This window comes from Symsagittifera roscoffensis, chromosome 7 (assembly GCF_963678635.1).
Source record: "Symsagittifera roscoffensis chromosome 7, txSymRosc1.1, whole genome shotgun sequence".
In the NCBI taxonomy this organism is placed as follows: Eukaryota; Metazoa; Xenacoelomorpha; order Acoela; family Convolutidae; genus Symsagittifera; species Symsagittifera roscoffensis.
In genome coordinates this window covers 31,327,599-31,348,952 of record NC_087068.1, presented here as the reverse complement: position 1 = coordinate 31,348,952, position 21,354 = coordinate 31,327,599, and the positions used below count along the sequence as shown (strand labels likewise).

The following is a 21,354-nucleotide window of genomic DNA, read 5'->3' as shown; positions in this document are numbered from 1 at the left end:
GCAATCTAAGCTATGGAAACAACTTCAAAATGTTTCGAAGTTTCATAGGTTCAGTTGAATCATAGGTAAACGTTTTTGCGAAGCAATCAAAGCTACGGAAAAAAGCTTAGAAATGTTTTAAAATTCTATTGCATCCATTGCATGCTTGAATAACTAAAATGTTTTAGCCAAGCAATCCAAGCTATGGAAACGACTTCAAAATGTTTCGAAGTTGCATAGACTCAGTTGAATCATAGCTAAATCTTTTTGCGAAGCAATAAAATCTACGGAAAAATGCTAAGAATTATTTAAAAATTCAGATATAGGAGCTCAACAAGGAGACCCGGAGGGGCCGCCCATGTTCTGTGACACGATTAACGACATGATTCATTCGATGACTTCTGCTCTTAACTTCTGGTATCTGGAAGATGGGAATCTTGCTGATAAGTTCCGGGTAGTTTTCGAGGACTTGAAACTGGTGATAGAGCGCGCTCGTATGCTTGGCCTGAAAGTTAAGCCTTCGAAATGTGAGCTAACTTTCCTAGGTTCACCGAGTGAAGAGCTCAAACTCGAAATACTGCAACTATTCAACACGATCTGCCCTGCTATACAAGAGACTCCATTGGACGACCTATGCATCTTTGGTGCAGGCATGGGTGCTGACTGTGTCCTTGACAAATTGACCAAACGTTCTCAAGATCTTGAGCTACTGAGCGAACGCCTGGCCGAAATTGAGGCACACTCGGAGCTTTTTCTTCTGAAAAACTCGTTCAGTATATCGAAACTGACATTTGTGCTCCGCACGTCACCGTGCTTCATGCACCCCGACATACTCTCCAACTATGATTCCATTCTGACCTCAACACTGGAAAAAATCACCAATGTTCAACTTACAGATTCTTCTCGCATCCAAGCCTGTCTGCCTGTTAAAATGGGTGGTGTGGGTCTGCCATCTGCGTCATTGCTTGCGACTTCCTGTTTTCTATCCTCCGCGAGCTCTTGCGCTGCTTTGTCAGACCAAATCTCCACTTGTACCGGACCAACAGGCGACGAAGAAACTGCTCTGGAACTCTGAGGTGATACTGCACAAGCACTTCCACCAACTAATAGAAGCACCCAAAAGAATTGGACTTGGCTAGTATTCGAGAACCTAACTACCTCGATGCTTGAGAACTGTTCATTGACAGACCACAATAGAATAGAAGCTTACTCTGGAAAGATGGCGGGAAGCTGTGCAGGCTCTGCCATCATCCAACTTGGGCTTGAAACTCACAGATATCCAACTCCGCATCAGTGTGGCACTGCGTTTGGGCGACAAAGTGTGCGAACCCCACCAATGTCGATGCGGTAAAGAAGTCTCTGAAGAGGCCACCATGGTTTGGCTTGCAAAATGAGCGCCGGCCGTCATACTCGCCACTCGTTGTTGAATGACATAGTGAAGAGGGGTCTTGCCAGCGCCAACATACACTCGGTACTAGAATCCCCTGGACTTTGACGCGCAGATCGGAAAAGGCCGGATGGGCTCACGTCTACACCTTGGTCCAGAGGCCAACCAATGGTATGGGATGCCACGGTCGTGGACGCATTGTGCAGTAGTAGAATTGACTCATTTGAGCCCCTGAAAGCAGCGACTACAGCAGAATAGACGAAAAGAATGAAATACACTAAGTCATCAACAGAGGCTACTTGTTTCAGCCTGTCGCATTCGAAATACAAGGAGGCGCAGGACCAGACACCAAACGTTTTCTTTCGAAGCTCGGCAAGCTGATTCAAGATTCCACCAACGAAGCCCGTGCTTCTGCCTTCCTTAGACAAAGAATGTCAGTTTGAATACAGATGTCTAACGCAGCATGTGTTATCGGAACTCTACGCCCTCAAGCTTCTCTCGATGAAGTTTTTATGATCCTCTAATTCTCTGTCACCTTGTATCTCACTTTCTGCGAATTTCTTATCTTGCCATTGCCAACATCCGGCCTTTTTATCTGATAGATTTCCCATATGGTGCTCTCTTTCACTCCCGGTGCTATCTTGGTTTCATGCTTCAGTTGTTGTTTTGCTATTTGAAATAATTTTTTTAAAATTCTATTGCATGTTTGAACAACTAAAATGTTTTAGCCAAGCAATCCAAGCTATGGAAACAACTTCGAAATGTTTCGAAGTTTCATCGCATCAATAGCTTGCAAAAGAATCCACCCTATGAAAATAACCGAGCCGATGTGATTTATGAAATCAACTAAAATATTTTTCTAAGTTTCTTTGCTCCAATAGCTAGTATTTTTAATGCAAGAACTCTGATGTCTTTCCGATTGAGTGATGTCTTTCCGATGCTATAGAGCATTTTTGCGAAAATATCTTGCTTTGAAACTCAAAATCTGACTAAAGAAAATAAACTGAAACGAGAGCTCATGTATTCTGTTTACATTTTTGAAGGTCGGAATCATAATGAAGGTTTTAATTATGTAATGTAGCTGTTACGTTTTGGCAGTGCTTTTCAGTCAATTTACTTGAGTAAAATGGCTGCAGAATGCATCATAACCAGACTAGAATGGATCATAACCAGTACCATTAACAATCTATAGGACCATTTTCCTTGGGTTCTTTTCACGTTGATAAAAAGGAACGTTTATTCAAAAGTCTTGTAAGCAATTAAATTGTAGCCTGTATATAAAAAAAGCTAGGGTTAACCCTTGCGTAAATGAATTCTTCCAACTTTGGCAAGAAATCCGCTATGGACTCGAGAAAAGTCCAGTCTTAGACATTATGACATAGTTTTTGGACTTGCTTTTTTCCCAAAAACGTCCGTGCCAATTCTGAAATTTAAGAAATCAATCGCACACGGATGTTTGAATGATCTCTCTTGCAAAAAGATTTTCTCCGTGCTTCTGAGAAGGAAGCAGCCATGGACTTCGGAAATTCCATTCGGGTGTTTTGGTTTTTTCTTTTTGTTTTCGACGCAAAATCAGGTACTACAAAAGTTTATGGGAATGGGTCGAGTAATATATCATATAAAAGCCCTTTCAGCCGTGATTCGAACAACGTCATAAAATTCCCAAAAAGTCGTCCCAGTTTCGACAAAAATAGGTTTAAAATTTTAGATTTTTAGTCTAAGTTCGATCAAATAATGCGAGCAAGTAGGCTTACAATAGCTCATTTTTGTGATACTTGCACAGTAACCGGCTATCCTTGTTGTCAGTTTGACTACTTTTGGAAAAGACGCAGTACCTTTTGCATCATTACGTTCGATTTATTTTGAAAGAATAATGCTTTAGCTGGGTCCCTAGTCAATGTTTTGAAAGAGAAATTATCTGGTTTTGATATCAAATGACCCGATAATGTGAAATAGAATCATTTAATAGCTTTTCCATGGTTTCTTTGGTCAAAAGGTAAAAGATCATAATGAGCGAGTTATTTACATTCCGTAACGAGTTTTCAGTGTTGTGCCACAGAATTTTTGGGCTGATACATTCATCAGGTTTCAAAATCTTAAACTAAAATGTTTCAATACTAGCTATTATTTCAGGTTTAAAATGGCGCCAGATGTTGCCGAGTTGACATTTTCAGTTCGCCTTGACACTTCTTCTCTTTTACATTTCATAGTAGACCAAATTTGTACATCTAAGAAACATTCCAATAAAAACAGTAACCCCGAGAGCACATTCTCCATTATAGACGATGGATCTCAGAGCAAAATGGGTACAGTTTCAATGAAAATTGTTCAGAATGCAGAAAATACATCCTCGGAAAGTAATTTCAGCTCTCCTGCTATAAATTTGAGCTCATTGATTGATACACGTCCTACAAGTAATCAAAATGTTGGTGTTTCAACAAAGAATAACGGGACAAGCGAAAGTAACTCGGCAGATTACGACGAGACTGCGTCCTCAAGGTTTTCTAATCGACCGATAGTTGGGGGCATTTCAGATGAAAGCTCTGTATCACTAAATCCCCAATCAGTTTTAAACGTGGTCAAAAATGCGATGCATGGATCGAAAAAGGAATCAACCAGTCGGCCTTTTTTGGAGAATTCAAGAGAAGAAATACCGATTGTGTCGTCTTCAGTGAAGGATAACGAGCTGAGTCTGAAAGGCAATCGACAGCAGCCATTTGATTTGAACAGACCTGGCTGTAGTAGCTCAAGCACGCAATGGAACTCAGTTCAGCCATTGGTTGAGTTAGTATCCTCCATTTCGCCTGATGTGAAAACAGAAGCAACCTGTAGCTCTACGAGTAGCGATGGCTCAGTCAAAGTTGACTTGTCCACAATTCGCAACCATACACCGCCCTGCAATAAATCACGTGTAAGCAGCAGCGAAGTTATCGGCAGCCTTGTAACATCCCCTGACCAGATTCATAAATGCTCAAAGTGTGCGTACGAAACGTGGAGTAAGAAGTATCTGCTGCAACATCATAGGAACCAACATGCAAACTTGTTCGTATACTGTGCCTATTGCGCGACGCCATTCAGACAGAAGTATCTCCTAAGACGACATTATGTTGGGAAACATGGACTAGACGACGAAACTGCCCAAACAGTTTTAGACAGTGTTGATTACATATCATGCGATGATACTGAAGTGTTATGCGGATCCAGACCTAAAAGAATGAAAAACTGTGACTCAGATTTGATGGAGATTTTGAACTCTCTCAAGTCTGACCACTTACTTTCTGAATCGGAAACTAACGAAACAGGGCAAATTTTGAATGGCAACCCAATTTTGAGAAGTAGACTTAGTCTTGCGCAAAGTGAAAATAACCACGTATGTGCTCTCTGCATGTTCTCCAGTGAAAATGTAGATAGTTTGAAGTCGCACTATGTTAATTCTCATAAGTTGGATTTGGACACAACAGAATGGATTTTGACAAACTCTCAAAATCGAAACTCGTCAGATACCAGTGATGTTCCTGGTAGTGTTGGAAATCGTAGCAACGAAAGTTCCGCCTCCGTTCAAATGTGTGCTGAATCAAACAGCTCAGCCATTCCCGTACAAGTTGTAACTAATACAGAATTGAGCGATGATGAATCTTGCTTCGAAGTATCGAAAGACTCCTAATTTTTCATTTTGTTCAAGAAGCCATTAGGTACCTCCTGGGGCTGACTTCTTTTTCTTGTATTTGTATTGAGTAAGTTTTCATTTGCCAGTTTGTACGCATAAGTGCTGTTATTTTGTAGATAAAGGAATTTTGATAGATTATGTGAATCATTTTTAATAAACGACTGATAATCAAATGGAAGGTTCATCAAGCGGTAAAACAAAAGCCTCATTATTCAACTTCATTACCAGATTAATTTTTTGGTACAGAAACGACAAATATGATGTGGATGGTATACGATAATCTGACGATAGTCACAAAATTGGGAGAAAATTTGCCGTTGACATAAGCTGATAATAATATTTCAAATATATAGCTGATTGATATTTAGAAGTCATAGAAGCTTTTTGTTGCGAAGTTCAAAGAGCTTTAAGGGCAGATATTTTTGTTCCGACTTTCGATACGAAAGTAACGGAATATTTGCGCTCGGGGTGGGTTTTTTTTTCAGACAAATTTCGACTTTTTAACTAGCCATTTTTGACGGAATTTTTTTATATCATTCAAAAGGTATTGTTGTCCTGAGCTTAAATTTGAAAAGATATTTCATCTGTGATCATTTTTCGTAAAGTTATGGGGGTTTAAAGATTGCCATTTTGGCCAATTTGGGACAATTAACGCGCGATATATTTCGCGCTATTAACGCGTAAGCGGAGATTTAATCCGTCTTAGAAATCGTTCCAAATTGGTTGAAGGAAGCTTTTTTGCCATATTTTATTTGTTACAAAGAGCGAAATCTATCTTTTAGTACTTTATATGGTGTGTGGGGGGATGAAAAAATTCACATTTTAGAGAAAAAAATTCAAATTTTAGAGAAAAAAAATTCATTTTGTTTTATTAAATTTATTTTTTAAATATTATTACTGCTCCAGAAACCTTAAAAGGCAGTCGGAACATTCAGGGCTTCACCCTGATACGAGCAGTCTTGTTTCTTTTTAAGTTCGAAAGTAAAAGTACACGTTTTTTCAAGATACAAGTCAATTTTTGTTGTTTGCTTGCTTTCACTACTCTTTTCCAACTGTCAGTTGGCTGTGTTTGTTTCCTAAGTAGTTTCAACTTTTTGAATTTCACTTCAAAAGGTTGAATGACAATTCACTCGATTTTCACCTATCTAGTCCCCCCCCCCTCGCCCCAGGATGCTATGAGCGAGACTTCAAATGATTTTCTTCAATTCAAATGAAATTCTAAAAGAAATTAAATTAAGCCTAAACTCAGCCTCCAACAAAATTTACCCTTGACGTTAAAGAGCTAGATGGTCGATATTCTAAAAACATTTGGTTGGAAAGGTCAAACTAAACTCTAAGGCTAGTTTTCAAGGATATTCAAGAGATAACTCTACTGATTTTTTACACAAGCAAAGCACAATCTGTTTGATAGTATGAACTCTTTTTTTTTCCAATTTAAGTCGCAAATATTAGTGTTCATTTTGATCAATAACCAGCTATTAATGCTAAGCCAATGCTAAGGATATTAACACAAGGACTATTATATTACAATTTATATTTATGTTCAAGGTATCTTGGATCTGTAGCTTAGAGGTAGCGAAGGAGACCCGCAACAAAATATTTCGTATACTAGTTAATTAAAATGTGTCTGCTCTATAAAATGAGGCATGTTAGTTAGTGAATTTCTCTTTTTTTTCAAATTGACTGGTACTGTTAGTGCGTCATAATTGGCTTGCGTCACTTAGCAAATATGTAGACTCATAATTGTCGTGCGTTAGTTAACAATTTTTGCAGACTCAAAATTTTGCTCAGATGATTCACCGTGTGCATACTCATAAACTGTGAGTATACTCATAATTCCCTTCCTATCAATCAACGGGAGATGTATTATAAAACCCGCCATTTTTGAAACCTTGAGAAAAGTGAACCAAAAAACGATATCCAAGATTTACCTTATTCAGCAATTTGCAGCGGTACAATTCAATATTGACTAATGACCAAAACTCAGAAGTAAAGCATTTGCTTGTCAAAAATTCGGACAGTTTTACGAAACATCCTTTTAACGTGGGCTATAACTCGGAGTTAAAGATCAAGCTAAAAAACCCAGCATGACCGTCCTTGGTACACACGAGGGCCACTCACGCCAATCCATTTTAGGAAAGACTTAATGGTGGAACTTGCATTCTCATGCATTACTTTAGTTTAACAAAAACCTTGTCGCATTCCAAAAACCTTGTTTGCACATAGAAAGCCATCTGGGAAGCTGTGGATGTGGCTCGACCTCAGATGAATAAACCATTCCAATAAAACGGAATAGTTAAATAGCAGTTTCCCAATTTTAAATGTGACCGATGCCTCAAACCACTTTGCTGTGCCGGAAAAAGCTTATTTACAAAAATTAATTGCTCGGAAGCATATCACTGTGTGCAAGTGGCTGATTACCTTTCAGTGTAACTCCTGTCATTCACTTTCGGGTCGGTAACTTATGCATATAAATGCCCTGCCCATGGGCTAAGTAAATCGGTCGCGGGATTTAGTTCTTCCATATGCCACGATGCTTAGTGGCAGATCTGGGTACACAGTTCAGGGATGATATACAAAGTGCTGTGAACAGCTTTCAAGAAATTAACCCTGCGCTTGAAACGAGAATCGAAAGTGTTTTAAGGTCAGGCCTAAAACTTTCGCCAAAGAAATGTTAAATAGAAACTCAGAGAATGAAGGTTCTAAGAAATATAGTAACACTAAAACGATTGTCACTTGAGGAAGCCAAGATAACGGCGTTCCTGAGAAAAATTAAAATGCCACGAACAGTAGAACAAGTAAAGAGACCGATTGCTTTTGTTCAGTTCTTTCAAAAGTACATGCCGAGCCTGGGCGAGAAATTGATACCGTGCTACTGACTGCTGAAGAAACAGGTAGATTTCGACATAACGGACGAGCACTATAGAAACCTGGAAACGTTAAACTCAGATCTAATACAGGCAACTAAATTGACGCTAATCCTACGAAAACCTGGTTTGCAATATGTAAGCTTATGCGATGCTAGCTATCATGGAACGGTATTCGTTCTCATGGTCGAACACGACGTCAAACTAGACAACAATGGCGAGATTATACGTATTCACCAGTGTCATTTGCTGGCCAATAGTTCAGCACGGCGCAATTGAAATTTTCTATCTATTACAAAGAATTCCTAGCACTATTTTGCATTGGACCGTTTCGCACATTACATCTAGAGATCAGCCAAACCAGTGATCGCATCAACTGATAATAGAAATCTCACACAATTCTTCCAAGCAAAAAAACAATACCACCATCAGTATGGCTTATTTCTCGATAGAGTTTTGTCTTTAAACAATATTTGCACACACACCGGGAACAGCAAATTAGGCAGCAGACTTTCTGTCCCGACTGCAAACGGACCCCTCCGCCTCTCTATTATTGAAACTTCTAGACAAAATAGTAATGCCAGAAACATATATCGACTCAAAAGCAAGAGTTTTGGATGCATCACTTAATCTAGTCGAATCAATGGAAGAGGCATTCTCTGATATTGAAGAAATCGATTCATATCTTATTGTAAAATTGCAAAGGTTGAGACTCTACGAGGCCTACCTGGAGAAACAGAGTGATAAACAGTGACAATAATTTACAACCGAAAACTATGGTACGGTTGATAAGGCGAAATGTCAATGCAGTCGATTATCAAGATCCAGCGGAGCTTTATAAGGACCTGCATTTAAAGAATGAACCACCCGACCCGAATGTGGAACAATAGGAAGTGGACATCGAAATGGTGAAAACTTTGACGCGGAAAGGAGAAGTATCAGATCTAATGTATTCAAACAGCCGCTTGAAATTAAATGCAGAACAGTTTAATCGACTTGTACTATTGTTTTAATCGTTTTAACTGATAGAACTCACACAATTCTTCCACGCAAAAACAATACCACCATCAGTGTGAAATTTTCTCGATGGACTCTTGTCTTTTAACATAATAGTTGCACACACAAGTGGAACAGCAAATTACGCAGCAGTATTTCTGTTCCGAATGCAAACGCCCCTCCGCCTCTCTATTGTTGAAACTTCCAGATAAAATAACTTGTGAGAAATATATTTCGACTCAGCTGCAAGAGTACTGGGTGCATCACTTAATCTAGTCGAATCTCTGGAAGAGGCATTATCTGATATTGAAGAAATCGATGAAGCCTTTATTGTAAATTTGCAAAGCTTAAGACTCAACGAGGCCTACCTGGAGAAACAGTGATAACCAAAGCGACAATAAGTTACAACCGAAAACGTTGCTACGGTTGACAAGGCAAACAACCCTGAATGCAGTCGAATATCAAGATCAGCTGAGTTTTATATGGACCTGCACCTGAAGAAAGAGCCACCCGACCTGAATGTGGAACAGCAATAGGACGTGGACATCGAAATGGTTAAAATTTGGATGCAGACAGAAGTATCAGATCTAACGTATTCAAACAGCCGCTTGAAAATGTATGCAAAACACTTTAATCGACGTGTTCTATCGACTTGTTTAATCGCTTTCAACTGATAATAGTTCAGTCATATTGGAGTCTTCCATCCATGTCATCATGCTACGTAGAACTTTTCGGGTGAAGGAAAAAGTAGAATTCTTCGATGTCGTCACTTCCATCTGTGAAAGGGCTGTAATTTTATCTTTAATCAGCGATTGTTGCGTTAAAATTAAATGATCTGATTGGCCGGGAAGTGCCATCTTTAGCGTCCCAGAAGACAAAAGAAAATGCAGCAGCATGGAATATAAGAAATTTCCACGAATAGAATGATGTTGTGTCAGCAGCAGAAGGCGGAATTCGAGAATGGAGAAGCTATCGTTCAACCCCAGACGGCTACACAGGGACTCGATGGTCTTTTTCGAACCTGCTGGGAGTGTCAAAAAAGTGATTGTCATCATCAACGACCCTTTCGTGTCCCAGTGTACAGTTCGTTTGGTCGACAAACCCCAGGATACTGCGGGGAATGGACCATCAGGAGGTGGTAGTTTTTACGTTAAGTACTCTGGTTTCAGAAACTAGTCACAAGACGAATCAAAGAAATGAGTCGGAGAATCACTGCCAGATGAAATTTCGTAAAACTCTCGATTAAGGATGCTGAGAAACCTAGACCCGAACAAAAACCCTCAGAGCTCAAGGTCAAGGAGGAAAAACGGCAGTAAGATTTTTTGAGTCGCCTTGATTATTTCGAGTCGCCAGAAAATTACACAACCTTGACTTTTGCTCTGTGCATCAACGGTGTAATACAGGTAAAATTTTCATGTAACTAATCAAGTGTGTGACTAATCCACTAATTATTCACATCCAACTATCCTGATAATATGTATATGATCATCGATTTCATCTGATATCCTGAAAATTTATACTGCATTTCCGGATGCAATTGATTCTTTTTATTATCGTATTATAGTTTACCGTATTCTTATTATACCCCGTTTTCTAAATTGTGAATATAGCTAGGATCGACTATCTTGCGCGCCGGAAAAAAGTTCCGTGTCGATTATTTGAAATCGATTGCACGAAGAAACGACCATCTGCTGGAGTGATTTCCATCGAAAGTGCGGATATCAGCGTGAGCATGCCTTCTGTTATGGCGGAGCTTGCTGCAGAAGAATGTTTTGGTTTTTAGCTGTTTGTTTCATTTTCGATGTTTTTCCAAAAACAAATATGATTTATTCTCTTGTACTAGGTTTTAGAACAAAATTAGCTGCGATCTGAGTGAAATCACTCACCCAAATAGCCAAATTTTTGCGTTGTTTTCGGCAATAAAAAGATGTGTCGGCTTGATGAGAAAAAAAAAAAGGGCAAGCTTTCATTTTGGTTCCAGCTACACCAATAACCAGAAAGGCAATTAGTTTATCATCCATACAGTGTGCTGCTAAATTTTCGGGCAGTATAACATCGGAATTTTCTGGTTGCCATCAATCTTTGGATTCTGTGCTTGGGGTAAAATGGGATTTGTTGCCAGCTAAAAACGAACGAGAGCTGGACACTGATCAAATCTCTCCACAGAGATCAAGTTCAACGAACACAGAGATTTCCTCATAAGCACGATCCGATGCCATATAAATGCATGCCGTGGTAGATATGCCCTCGAGGAAAGCTACCGAGAAGTATTCAGACATAATATGGCCGAGGCCGCCCAGGATTTTTTAATGACTTGCAATGAACAAATTGAACTGTTTACTTTTTGTTGCTATAACTATTTGTTATTATTTGAGCTCTTTAAGTTAACCGTAATTTGCCGTATTCTTTTTACTGCATGCAGTATGTGTTATGTTCTGAAAATTATGCCGGCCCGTCGAAGTTGCTCATAAGGAGTAAACTGTCTATTTAAAGTAGTTTGCTCATAGGGAGTAAATTATCTAGTAAAAGAAACTAATATAAGTAAATCCGTTTTAGATAAAAAGTTAACAAAACCTGAACAACTACAGCTGAAATAAAGGTATTTTTCAAAAACAAAAATATGTTCCGGAAAATGTTGTTTTTATTTTTATTTTGATTATTTTTTTTTGATTGAAATGAACTGATGAATTTTGATGCTAGTTTAATTCATAGTTTGTTCAATTTTTTCTTTTTTCAGGAATTGAGATTGATGGCAGGAATTGAGATCAAATTTGGGTTGACCGGAATTGAGATCGAAGTTTGGTATGTTTGACAGGAATGGAGATCAAAGTTAAGTTACAGGAATTGAGATCGAATTTGGTGACAGGAATTGTGATTGACAGGTATTTCAACTGCTAGCTGATTAACGCAGTAATTGAGATTGAACTTGCTTGTGACCAACGAGTAAATAGAAGATATAAATTAAAACGTTACTACATATAAACATATATAAAAATGGAATCCGCAAACAAAATGCGGACTCCACTTACAATTTGCGGTTTCCTTTTACAATTTGCGGATTCCATTTACAATTTGCGGATTCCACTTAGTTGTGGATTCCGCAACAGCTGAGTTTAACGATACAAATGTCTTGTCATTTGTTTGTGGATTCCACAAACTGTTCTGGATTCCGCAGATACAGTTGCGGATTCCGCAAATTCGCCTATTTTGGAGCGATTTTGAGCGGTACAATGTTTTAGGTATTTGTTTGTGGAATCGAAAACCGGAGAGAAGATCAAAGAAAAGTAGCAATGTTGCGGATTCCGCGACAAATTTGGTTTTGGACTGTGACTGTTGCGGATTCCGCTTACAATGCACAGAATGCGCAGTTTGGCCTCGTAATGAAATTAGTGAAAGATCTCACTTAATTGTTATTATCATTTTGCTCATAGAAATTTTTCTTGAACTCTGAACAATTTTTTATACGTCATTGATTTGAGGAAATGGTGCATTTTTCTGGACCGAGCTGGCCAATGTCGGGTAGGGTAAGGACTATCCCGAACCCGAAAGCTCGAAGTGTATGCTTCAGAACAGGGTGAATAGAGTTGGATTTTTTTTGTGTTTCGGCAGTACTGGCCTGAATTAACCAGAGAGTTTCCGTTTTTGAGTGATGAGTGAGATAGGGTCATCAATTTTAATCAATTGTTCTTCAACGGAGTTTTCTTACAGTTTTTGATATCTATCTAACAATTACCTTAGATTAGTTTTGCTGCACTAAGTTACCCACCCGAATGGCATACTAATCTTATTGGAACATCTTGTGGGGAAAATAGCGAGAAATAACCCTTCCTTCCCGCCGTTGCTGTAATAATAATTTAATTATTTTGGCTTAACCTTCGAAGCTGCAGTTTTATGAACCAGTTTGATTATCACTCGACGATTTGATGGATTTTAACCTATATTGTGAGCCTCGATGCATAAATGTTCATATGCGTTCATGCTAATGGAGGCTGTCCAAATTATGTAAAACGGTTTTGTTTGATAATCAAGGTAATTTGAAACAAAATATTCATTTTCATTTCAAATTTGATATTAAGAAGCTTCCAAAATTGAAGAGTGCTGAGTAAGTGTGACTTATATTTTGGAACTTTTAGATTAAAATGGCCGAGAGTTCCGCCAACTGGCAAAAGTACGAAACGAAATCTTCGAAAAAGAAGTCGGCGAAATCGGTCAATGTAAATGGACAGGGTGATTCGAAAGCAACTGCCAAGCAGAATGGAAGCGTCAACTTCAACAACAACATAGATAGAAACTCGTCAATTCCATTGAGCAATACGATGTTTGATGATTTTATAGAAGGTGGAGATGGAGCAAAGAAAAGTGGCACCAAAAACGGCAAGGTCGGAGGTCGAGGCAGACAAGGGACTTCGTACATTTCCGGAGAAGACTTAGTCAAAAATGGTTCTGTCAAATCTAAATTTGGAGAGACGATAAGTTTCTTTACAACAACCGCCTCTGAGACAGCTTCAAAGTGGGCTGGGACAAAGAAACCAGTCCCGAAGAAGTCAACTCCAGAGGTAAAATCGCTATCTTATTCGATTAACTTCTCAGCGCTGAAAGCGGAACCGATCAAAGCCGAAATCGAAAGTTTGGCAGATGTAGATCAAGTCAAGCGTTGTCTTTCTCTCGCAGTTTTCCTAAATATCCAGAGACCCCATCAAGACATAGCAGGGTGGGAAACAAAATCTTTCGAGTCTAGTGAACCCCTGGCTAACTTACCTAAAAATGTTGAAAAAGTGCTTCAGCATTTCATCCAATCACTGCCTGACTCAGCAGTCGGCACGAGTTTTGAACTGGTTCTGGCAGAACTGGTTTCCAAGTCCCACACTCAGGCAACGACATGGGGCTATAAAGTAATGTTACAGCTCCTCGGCAGAATTTTCCCAGAAACAGCAGTACTGCAACATCACAAGAGTTTATCACGCCTGTTTGCCAACACAATCGCCACCAAGATCAACGTCGTCATCTGGGCATTATCCCAGCCAATCATGACAGATCCCGTAATCGGTTTGAGGATCTGGAGCAAAATCTTGCTCCCCCACATATCAAACAAAAGTCTGGCTCCCGCGGTATGCGTGTTGCTAGATCGCCTAATGTCAATTGATGAGCTGGTCCTGGGCAACCAGACACTGGCTCACGTAGACTACTTCCACTTACTGGACTATACTTTTCCACAATCAGGAATGCATAACTTGATTGATCAGAAAACACATAAGACATTGATGACGTATTATCCGAAGTTGAAGATGATGGCTTCCATCAATTCGCGTGCAGTCGAGTTCTTCTCATCATTTCTTATGAGGTATTGAAGTTTATGATCTAAGCGTACTCTACAGTTGACCTAGGATCATGTCAATAGGAGATTGACTTTAATATCTGAACCCGAATGAAGATATAAATATGATCAGAATTTAGTTAACACAAAAAATACAATCAAAATATCTGAACCCGAATAAATATAAAAATTGGATCAAAATTTAGTTAACATAAAAAATACAATCAAAGTTTCAGTCACTTGATAATCACGCGCTTTTTTCAATTCTGGCCTTCATATGCACTATGAAAAAGAGATTTTTCTCAACCAATTGTGAAAGAAGCTACAAAACCAGTGCGAGTATGCTAATTGGTCCCTGCTAAAAGCAAGTACAAAATGAGCTCCTGATTTGTCAAATAATCAAATAGGCAATCAAATAAGCTTCGCTGTCTATTTTTTTAAAATCATAGGCTACCATACTTGTAACAAACAAATTCTCTGACAAGGAGTCATAAAGGTTCAATTTTGTCATTCCAGGTACAATGAGAACCAGTGTCCGGAGATGTTGGACGAGCTAGTACACTGTCTGGCCCTCTGTCTCCGATCGAACTCCAAGTGCTACGAGATGTGGTTCCAGATGCTGCCCAACTACTCAGAACAGACGAGACACTTCCTCGTGGATCTCATGGCCAGGTGGGAGGAGGTGCCGGAAGTACCGAGAAAGGAGCTGAACAAGTTCATCGACAGGGTACAGAAATACTTGGACAAGAACCCTACTGGTAAGCTAACCAACTGCTTCGAAAGCAACTACAAAATTGTCGAAAGTCCGTCTGTAGGTCAATGCCATCGGTGATCTGATTGCTTTTGAAATTTGAGCAGTGCTGTATTACTCTAAGTATTTTTTCGAACTTGAGGAACTGATACCGAAGGGAAATTAAGTGGCTAATTTTGTAGCAGTTTTGGCGCTGCCTTAGCGTAAAATGTAAGCACGACACAATTAGTTTTATTTGTTAATATTTCTGAATCGGTTTGGTTTCTTATGGCTTAATTGCATGCTATCTTATGGCTGCGTCAAAGTGTAAATCTTGGCATCTATAAATTATTCTTTTTGTGCTACTACCACCATAGTGTGAAACCGTGTCAAAAAGAATAGTTTCGTATTAAAAGATGCCTTGATCATTCCATTGGGAGGTTTTGTTGGTGTATCTTTTATTTAAGGGAATGAGAAACTTGTAGGGCAAGAATATGTATTGTAAACTTGTCCTTTTCCTTAAAATTTCGTCTAGTATGTCATTATGCATCCAAACTCTATATACTCACTGCGAAATATCGTGTACTTCCATCGCCTTTTACTATTTGGAACGCAGTTTTTCTGCAACATCCCCTCATTGTTAATCTGCGAACACTGTGAAAAAGCCGGTAAAAGGGCCAAAGGCCATCACGTCAGCTATTGCTACCAAAAGTTTCGGTCTTCAAAAAATAATCAGAAAGAACAATCTGATCAACGCCTAATGAAAAACAAAGAAAGCGAATATCATGAAAAGAAACCAAAGCAATCCGAAAAAGAAACCCAGTTTGAGTCTCTGGGAACAATCACGAGAAGTCGTATCAGACAAAAAACGGTCAAATCATCCGACGAAAAAGGCTTGAATAGCGAGTCGGAACGGTCGAAAGAAGTCAATGAAAGTCCTAACCTGGAATTGCCGAGGGCTTGATTGTCCCGAAAAACTTATTCACATAATGAATAAAGTAACCCATCTCAACTATGACCCAAACTTCATAATTTGTTTACAAGAAACCCAAACTACGGATATCAGTCATAAGTTGAGAACAACTCTAGAGTACTACAAACTTCAGTTTGCTCATACATCATCAATTGGTCGTAGTGGAGGACTACTTACACTCTGGCCAAAGTCTATGAAAGTAACCGTTATCGCAGAAAACAGGGCGTCCCAGCTAATTCATTTTCCCCAGCAACGAACATATGTAGTGAATGCGTATGTCAGAACAGCAAATTATGTCAAAAGTTGCCAACTAATATCGGAAGCGATGACAGAATTAAATGATATAAATGAGTCAGACACACTTATTCTTGTTGGAGACTTGAATTCTTTCCCGAATCACAAGAGAGATCATCAAGCACAAATAGTCTCGACTGCAAAGGTATTCAAGAAAAAACATGTTACCATATTCAAAAGAGTAGAACCCATTTTGAACAGACATTGCCTTAAAGACACAGCAGTTGAGCTAGAAAAAGATAAAGTTACACATAAGTGCTCCAGAACTGGAACACTCACCCGAATAGACATTATTTTTTCGAATACTCTCACGGCGGATGATACATTCCAAATGTACGAAACAACCTTGAGTGACCACCAGATCTTATGTTACCAAACTTTTCAAGAACCTCAAGTGGACATGGGTCCAGGTATCTGGAGATTGAATAACAACATTCTGCCAAATAACAAAAAAACAATAGAAAAACGTCTTGAAAATTGGTCAATTGAAAACTATGATGTAAGTAAGCAAGAATTACAGGAGTTCCTACGCAACATCTCAATACAGAAAATCAGACTGGAAACGAAATACAAATAAATGTTAGAATCCCAAATTGAACATTTGAATATAAGCAATCAAAAAAGAGTTGAACTCGAATGTCAACTGCGAAAAATGGAACAAGAAGAGTGTCGACAAATTTTGACATATATTCAAAATAATGTCAAAAAGCTTATGGACGGCAACCCCAAAGAAATTAAAAGATGGTCTAGGCAACAGCAACCTAAAACAGTCATCAGAAAAATGAAACTTCAAACTGGGGATATTACAACTAAAACACAGCGGATATTGGAAGAAACAACATCGTTCTACGAAAACCTCTATAAAGAAGAGCAAGTGATGGACATAGATCGGTATGAGATTCTCAATAGTTTTCACAAAAAATTGTCGGACAAGAGCATCGAAAGTCTTGATGCTCCACTTCAAATGGAAGAAATTGAAATGGCAATAAGTAAACTAAGCCAGTTTTAAGTGAAGTGATTGAGAACGAGCTACATGCATATTTGCCCAATAGATCCATACATCAAGCCATCCTTGAAATCCGATTAAGACTCCGCAAATCAAAACCCAAAGTGGTAGCTTCAACGATCGACTTTTCTAAAGCTTTTAATAGGGTCGATCGGAAATATATGTTCCAAATTCTACGAAAAATTGGCTGCCCAAGCCAATTGATATCACTAATAGAAAACTTGTACTGCAACTCTAAGTCATCAGTTGCAATAAATGGGTTTAATTCAAGAGAAATCAAACAGAAACGAGGAGTCCGACAAGGATGCCCATTATCAGCTCTGCTTTTTATCTTAGCTCTTGAGCCACTGTTAAATCAAATACGAGAATCAACTTAATTTTAGTAAATTTGAAACACGAAGTGTTGCGTATGCTGACGACCTAACAGTTTTCACTCGCGCTGACGAGGTTCAACATCTGCACAAAATACTTGATGATTTCTGCAAAGGCACCCAGTTTCGAGTTAATCGAAGTAAATCAAAATCCTTAAGCCTGTACGATCACCCAAATATGGAAACTGTTAGAACAGCAAAAGTACTCGGAGTAGTGCTAGGAGACCCAGAGCTCTCAAGAAGATCAAATAATGAGGAAATTCTGAAAAGACTTAAAAACAACAAGATCAGATTCAATCGATACTTGAGTTACAGAGCAAAATCTATTGCGGTTTCCACTTTTGTGATACCACAAATAACTCATATCGGAAGACACAATCTAATTTCATTAGATGTTCTCAAAATGTACAAGGAAGTAACCAGAAAAATTGTTTGAGGAGCTGGCAGGAGATGTGAAATAGCTTTGCAGTTCCTTGAACGAGACATGCTCAAAGGAGGAGTGAAACTTCCCAGCCTGCAGGCCCATCTTTTAGCTGCCAAAATCCAAGATTTTCAAAACGCCTACTTCAACTTCGGACCACTGCAGAAACATCTCTTAATGGAAAACTGGAATAATCCAACAAGCAGGTTTTACAGAGAACTAGATGGAGATCTAGAAAACTCTGAACTCAGTATCAACTCATTAAATGACGTAGCATTAAGATAATAAATTCCCGAGGTTGGATGATGAGCATCCTTGCGAAAACAAAATACTCCCAAATATATGGAGCATGCGTGGAAAACTTTCACTTTGAAAATAGTTGGAAAAAAGAATCGAAAAAAGCTGCACGAAGTTCAACTTGAACCCAACTGAATTCAGTAAAGTTTCGCCATGGTTGTGGAGACAACCAAGGTTAACCAGCTTTGAAAAAAAATTGTTCTACCGTCAGCTCTTCAATTGCCTTCCAGATAAAGACGTCCTATGGAATAGAAAATTAAAGCCCGATCCATTATGTGCTTTCTGTATGTATGAGTTTGAGAACTGTACCCATCTGTTTGAGAGTTGCTCTACTATAAAACCGTTCCTGGAAAAACTTCAAATCAAACAATTATCCGACATCTTCAAAAATCCCAGTGTTGTAAAAACGAAAGCAGTATCAATCGTCCTTTTTGATTCATGGAGAGGCAATAATGCAGAATGTACAACTTACAGACTTAAAAAACTTACAAACTTTATGCATTGATTTACCTAAATAAGTTTTCTTTTTGCTGTAGTACCAAATAGTTGTAGTACATAACTTCTAGTAATTTACGATTTACATACTATGGAAATCCGGGCAGGGTGTCAAATTGAGACAATCTCTCTTTTTCCCAGCCTCACTTTTGAGTGGGGTCAACTAATCTGAAACAAGTGCTTGAACACCCGAGTTGCGATCAACGTTTTGCGATTCTGATAGAGAATTTTAGTTTCCATCTTCAATGGCGTTTATCAGAGTCAATGAACGAAGTGAAGACTGTTTTATAGGTGCTTTTTTGTTTCAGGAAAAAGTCTTCACGCTCAACTTGGTTTTTAGTGGTTTGATTTCATTTCAAGTTCGGTTCATGTCAATTGTTAAAATAAAGGCAAAATTGATTATTGAACAGCCGAAGTGTAAAAATCTAAAAAAAAACGTGATCAACTATTTGTTTCGAAAATGGATTGTAATTTCCGATTTTCTCGGCGGAATAAAAGTTTGCCTTTTCATCCAGTTTTCTCCAGTTGGGTTAAATTTTCAAAAGAGTGTCAATCATACACGTAGAATTTCGAAAGTTGAAATTTTTGTAAACAAAAAACAAACAAGACTGCTCGTATCAGGGCGAAGCCCTGAATGTTCCGACTGCCCTTTAAGGTTTATGGAGCAGCAGTAACATAAAAAAAATTTAATATAGTGAAAAAAAAATTTTTCTTCTAAAATATGAATTTTTTTTTGAAATCATCCCCTCACACGCCATATAAAGTACAAAAGAATAGACTTCGCTCCTATTAACTAATCAACTATGGCAAATAAGCTTCCTTGAACCAATTTGGAACGATTTCCATGACGGATTAAATATCCGCTTACGCGTTAATAGCGCGAAAAATATCGCGCGTTAATTGTCCCAAATTGGCTAAAATGGCGATCTTTAAGCCCCCATAACTTTACGAAAAATGATCATAGTTAAATTATCTTTTCAAATTTGAGCTCATGACAACAATACTTTTCGATTGATATAAAAAAAAATTCCGTCAAAAATGGCTAGGTAAAAAGTCGAAATTTGTCTGAAGAAAAAAAAAACCCACCCCGAGCACAAATATTCCGTTACTTTCGTATCGAAAGTCGGAACATTTAGTATTTGTTTCTGTTTCCTTGCATTCATTGCGACTTTTTAGCTGTGAGGAGTGCTGTTTTCTGTAACCCAAATTTTCGGTAAAATGTACAGGTATTGCTTAGAATTGCATCAATCTGGAATTGCTTAGAATTGGAATTGCATCAATCTGGAATTGCTATGCTCATTTATTTTAGATGACGGATTGGCGGATACTCTAAAACAGTTCAAAGAGCAACTTTATGGCAAACCACGCAAAAGAGTAACTTTCGGATCCAAGTCGAAAGAAGCTTCGGGTAAATCATCTGGACGAGGACTCTTCTTCAAACTGTTCTGGCTCCTCGTTCTAATCACACTTTGTGCCTTCGTAGAATATAAAATAAGAGGCCGTGACTCGGTTGCAAAAAATGCTTTTGAAGCCAGTGCAAATAACATGCGCCAACTACACGACTGGATGATCAAAAGTTACCCAAGTGAGGCCAAATATGTGAAAGATTCGGCCAATCGAGTCATCGCCAAAGTGAAACCCCAGATTTTCAATGCGTATAACGTCGCTTACAATTACATAGCTAAGGGTCTCGACTGGCTGTACAAAGATGGACCCCTGAGGATGTTCAGATACGCGGAGAGAGATATCTTGCCGGCTGTCAATAAGTTCTACAAGCGAAACATGGAAAAACGAGTGGCCACTTTGTCAAGGAATATAGGAGAGGCTCTTGATTCAGTCATGAGTTACATCAATCTGGAATTGCTTAGACCCTATTTGAAATGAAGCTACCAAGCGAGCCTTTCCTCATTATAACACCTGGGGAAAATGATAGCTTTGGACATAATGTCTTCATAATCAGAAATAAAAGATGGATGCTCAGTAGATTCGAATTAGAAGAACCAAGCATACTTTTTGTAAAATGTACAGGTGTTGTGCTACATTTTAATATGGTGGCAGTTAATATTTTGATTAATAGTATTCTTGGATCAAGTGAAATTACCAATTTAATATTGAAGAGGCTGACAATCTGAATTGTCCAGCTCAAATGACTTATTGTATTTTCGGTGTGCATTGAAAGTGACCTAGCAAATTCTTATTTTCTTTCCGCAAATGAATTAATGCTTTGTAACTGGTTGGGTCGTTTTCTGAACGTATGTTTTCTGCGTCTCTTGATGTTATTACTTCGATATTTTTTCTTCTCAGGGCGGGGATTGAAAATCCCTTGCTAAACTACGCCATCGGTTATAAATTATAGCTTCAACTATGTATTTCAAATATATATTTTGTCTCATTGTGGAATTATATTGACATTGAGTGCGCATTAATTTAAATTTTGAGAAGAAAGCTTATTTTCAACCATCAAACGTAATTTCGGGAAAGACTCGTTGCTGTTGATGAACTTTAAATTGATGAACTTTAAGTTATGTGTATTCGCGAATGGGTCGTGGTTAATATG

General features: G+C 38.5%; 3 protein-coding genes across 3 annotated transcripts in view; all 3 read left to right on the top strand.

Annotated features, from left to right (window-relative positions):
* The window catches only part of LOC134851141 (uncharacterized), a 192,121-nt gene that overhangs the window by 89,787 nt on the left and 80,980 nt on the right, over positions 1 to 21,354 (top strand). The window lies entirely within an intron of this gene.
* The window catches only part of LOC134851140 (protein SEC13 homolog), a 120,888-nt gene that overhangs the window by 89,774 nt on the left and 9,760 nt on the right, over positions 1 to 21,354 (top strand). The gene's annotated exons all lie outside the window — the stretch shown is intronic.
* Positions 13,026 to 21,291, top strand: LOC134851139 (transmembrane protein 214-B-like). The gene is made up of 3 exons (XM_063867091.1): positions 13,026 to 14,237; positions 14,727 to 14,968; positions 20,107 to 21,291. The coding sequence occupies exons 1-3, from the start codon at positions 13,036 to 13,038 to the stop codon at positions 20,679 to 20,681; spliced, it is 2,019 nt and encodes a 672-aa protein (XP_063723161.1). The 5' UTR covers positions 13,026 to 13,035; the 3' UTR covers positions 20,682 to 21,291.

What these genes read in the sequence shown, in the direction of transcription:
- LOC134851139 (XM_063867091.1), top strand. Translation starts at nt 13,036, where the DNA reads ATGGCCGAGAGTTCCGCCAACTGGCAAAAGTACGAAACGAAATCTTCG. An exon ending in TTCTCATCATTTCTTATGAG is followed by an intron (nt 14,238 to 14,726) that starts GTATTGAAGTTT and finishes TTGTCATTCCAG; the next exon opens with GTACAATGAGAACCAGTGTC. An exon ending in CTTGGACAAGAACCCTACTG is followed by an intron (nt 14,969 to 20,106) that starts GTAAGCTAACCA and finishes CATTTATTTTAG; the next exon opens with ATGACGGATTGGCGGATACT.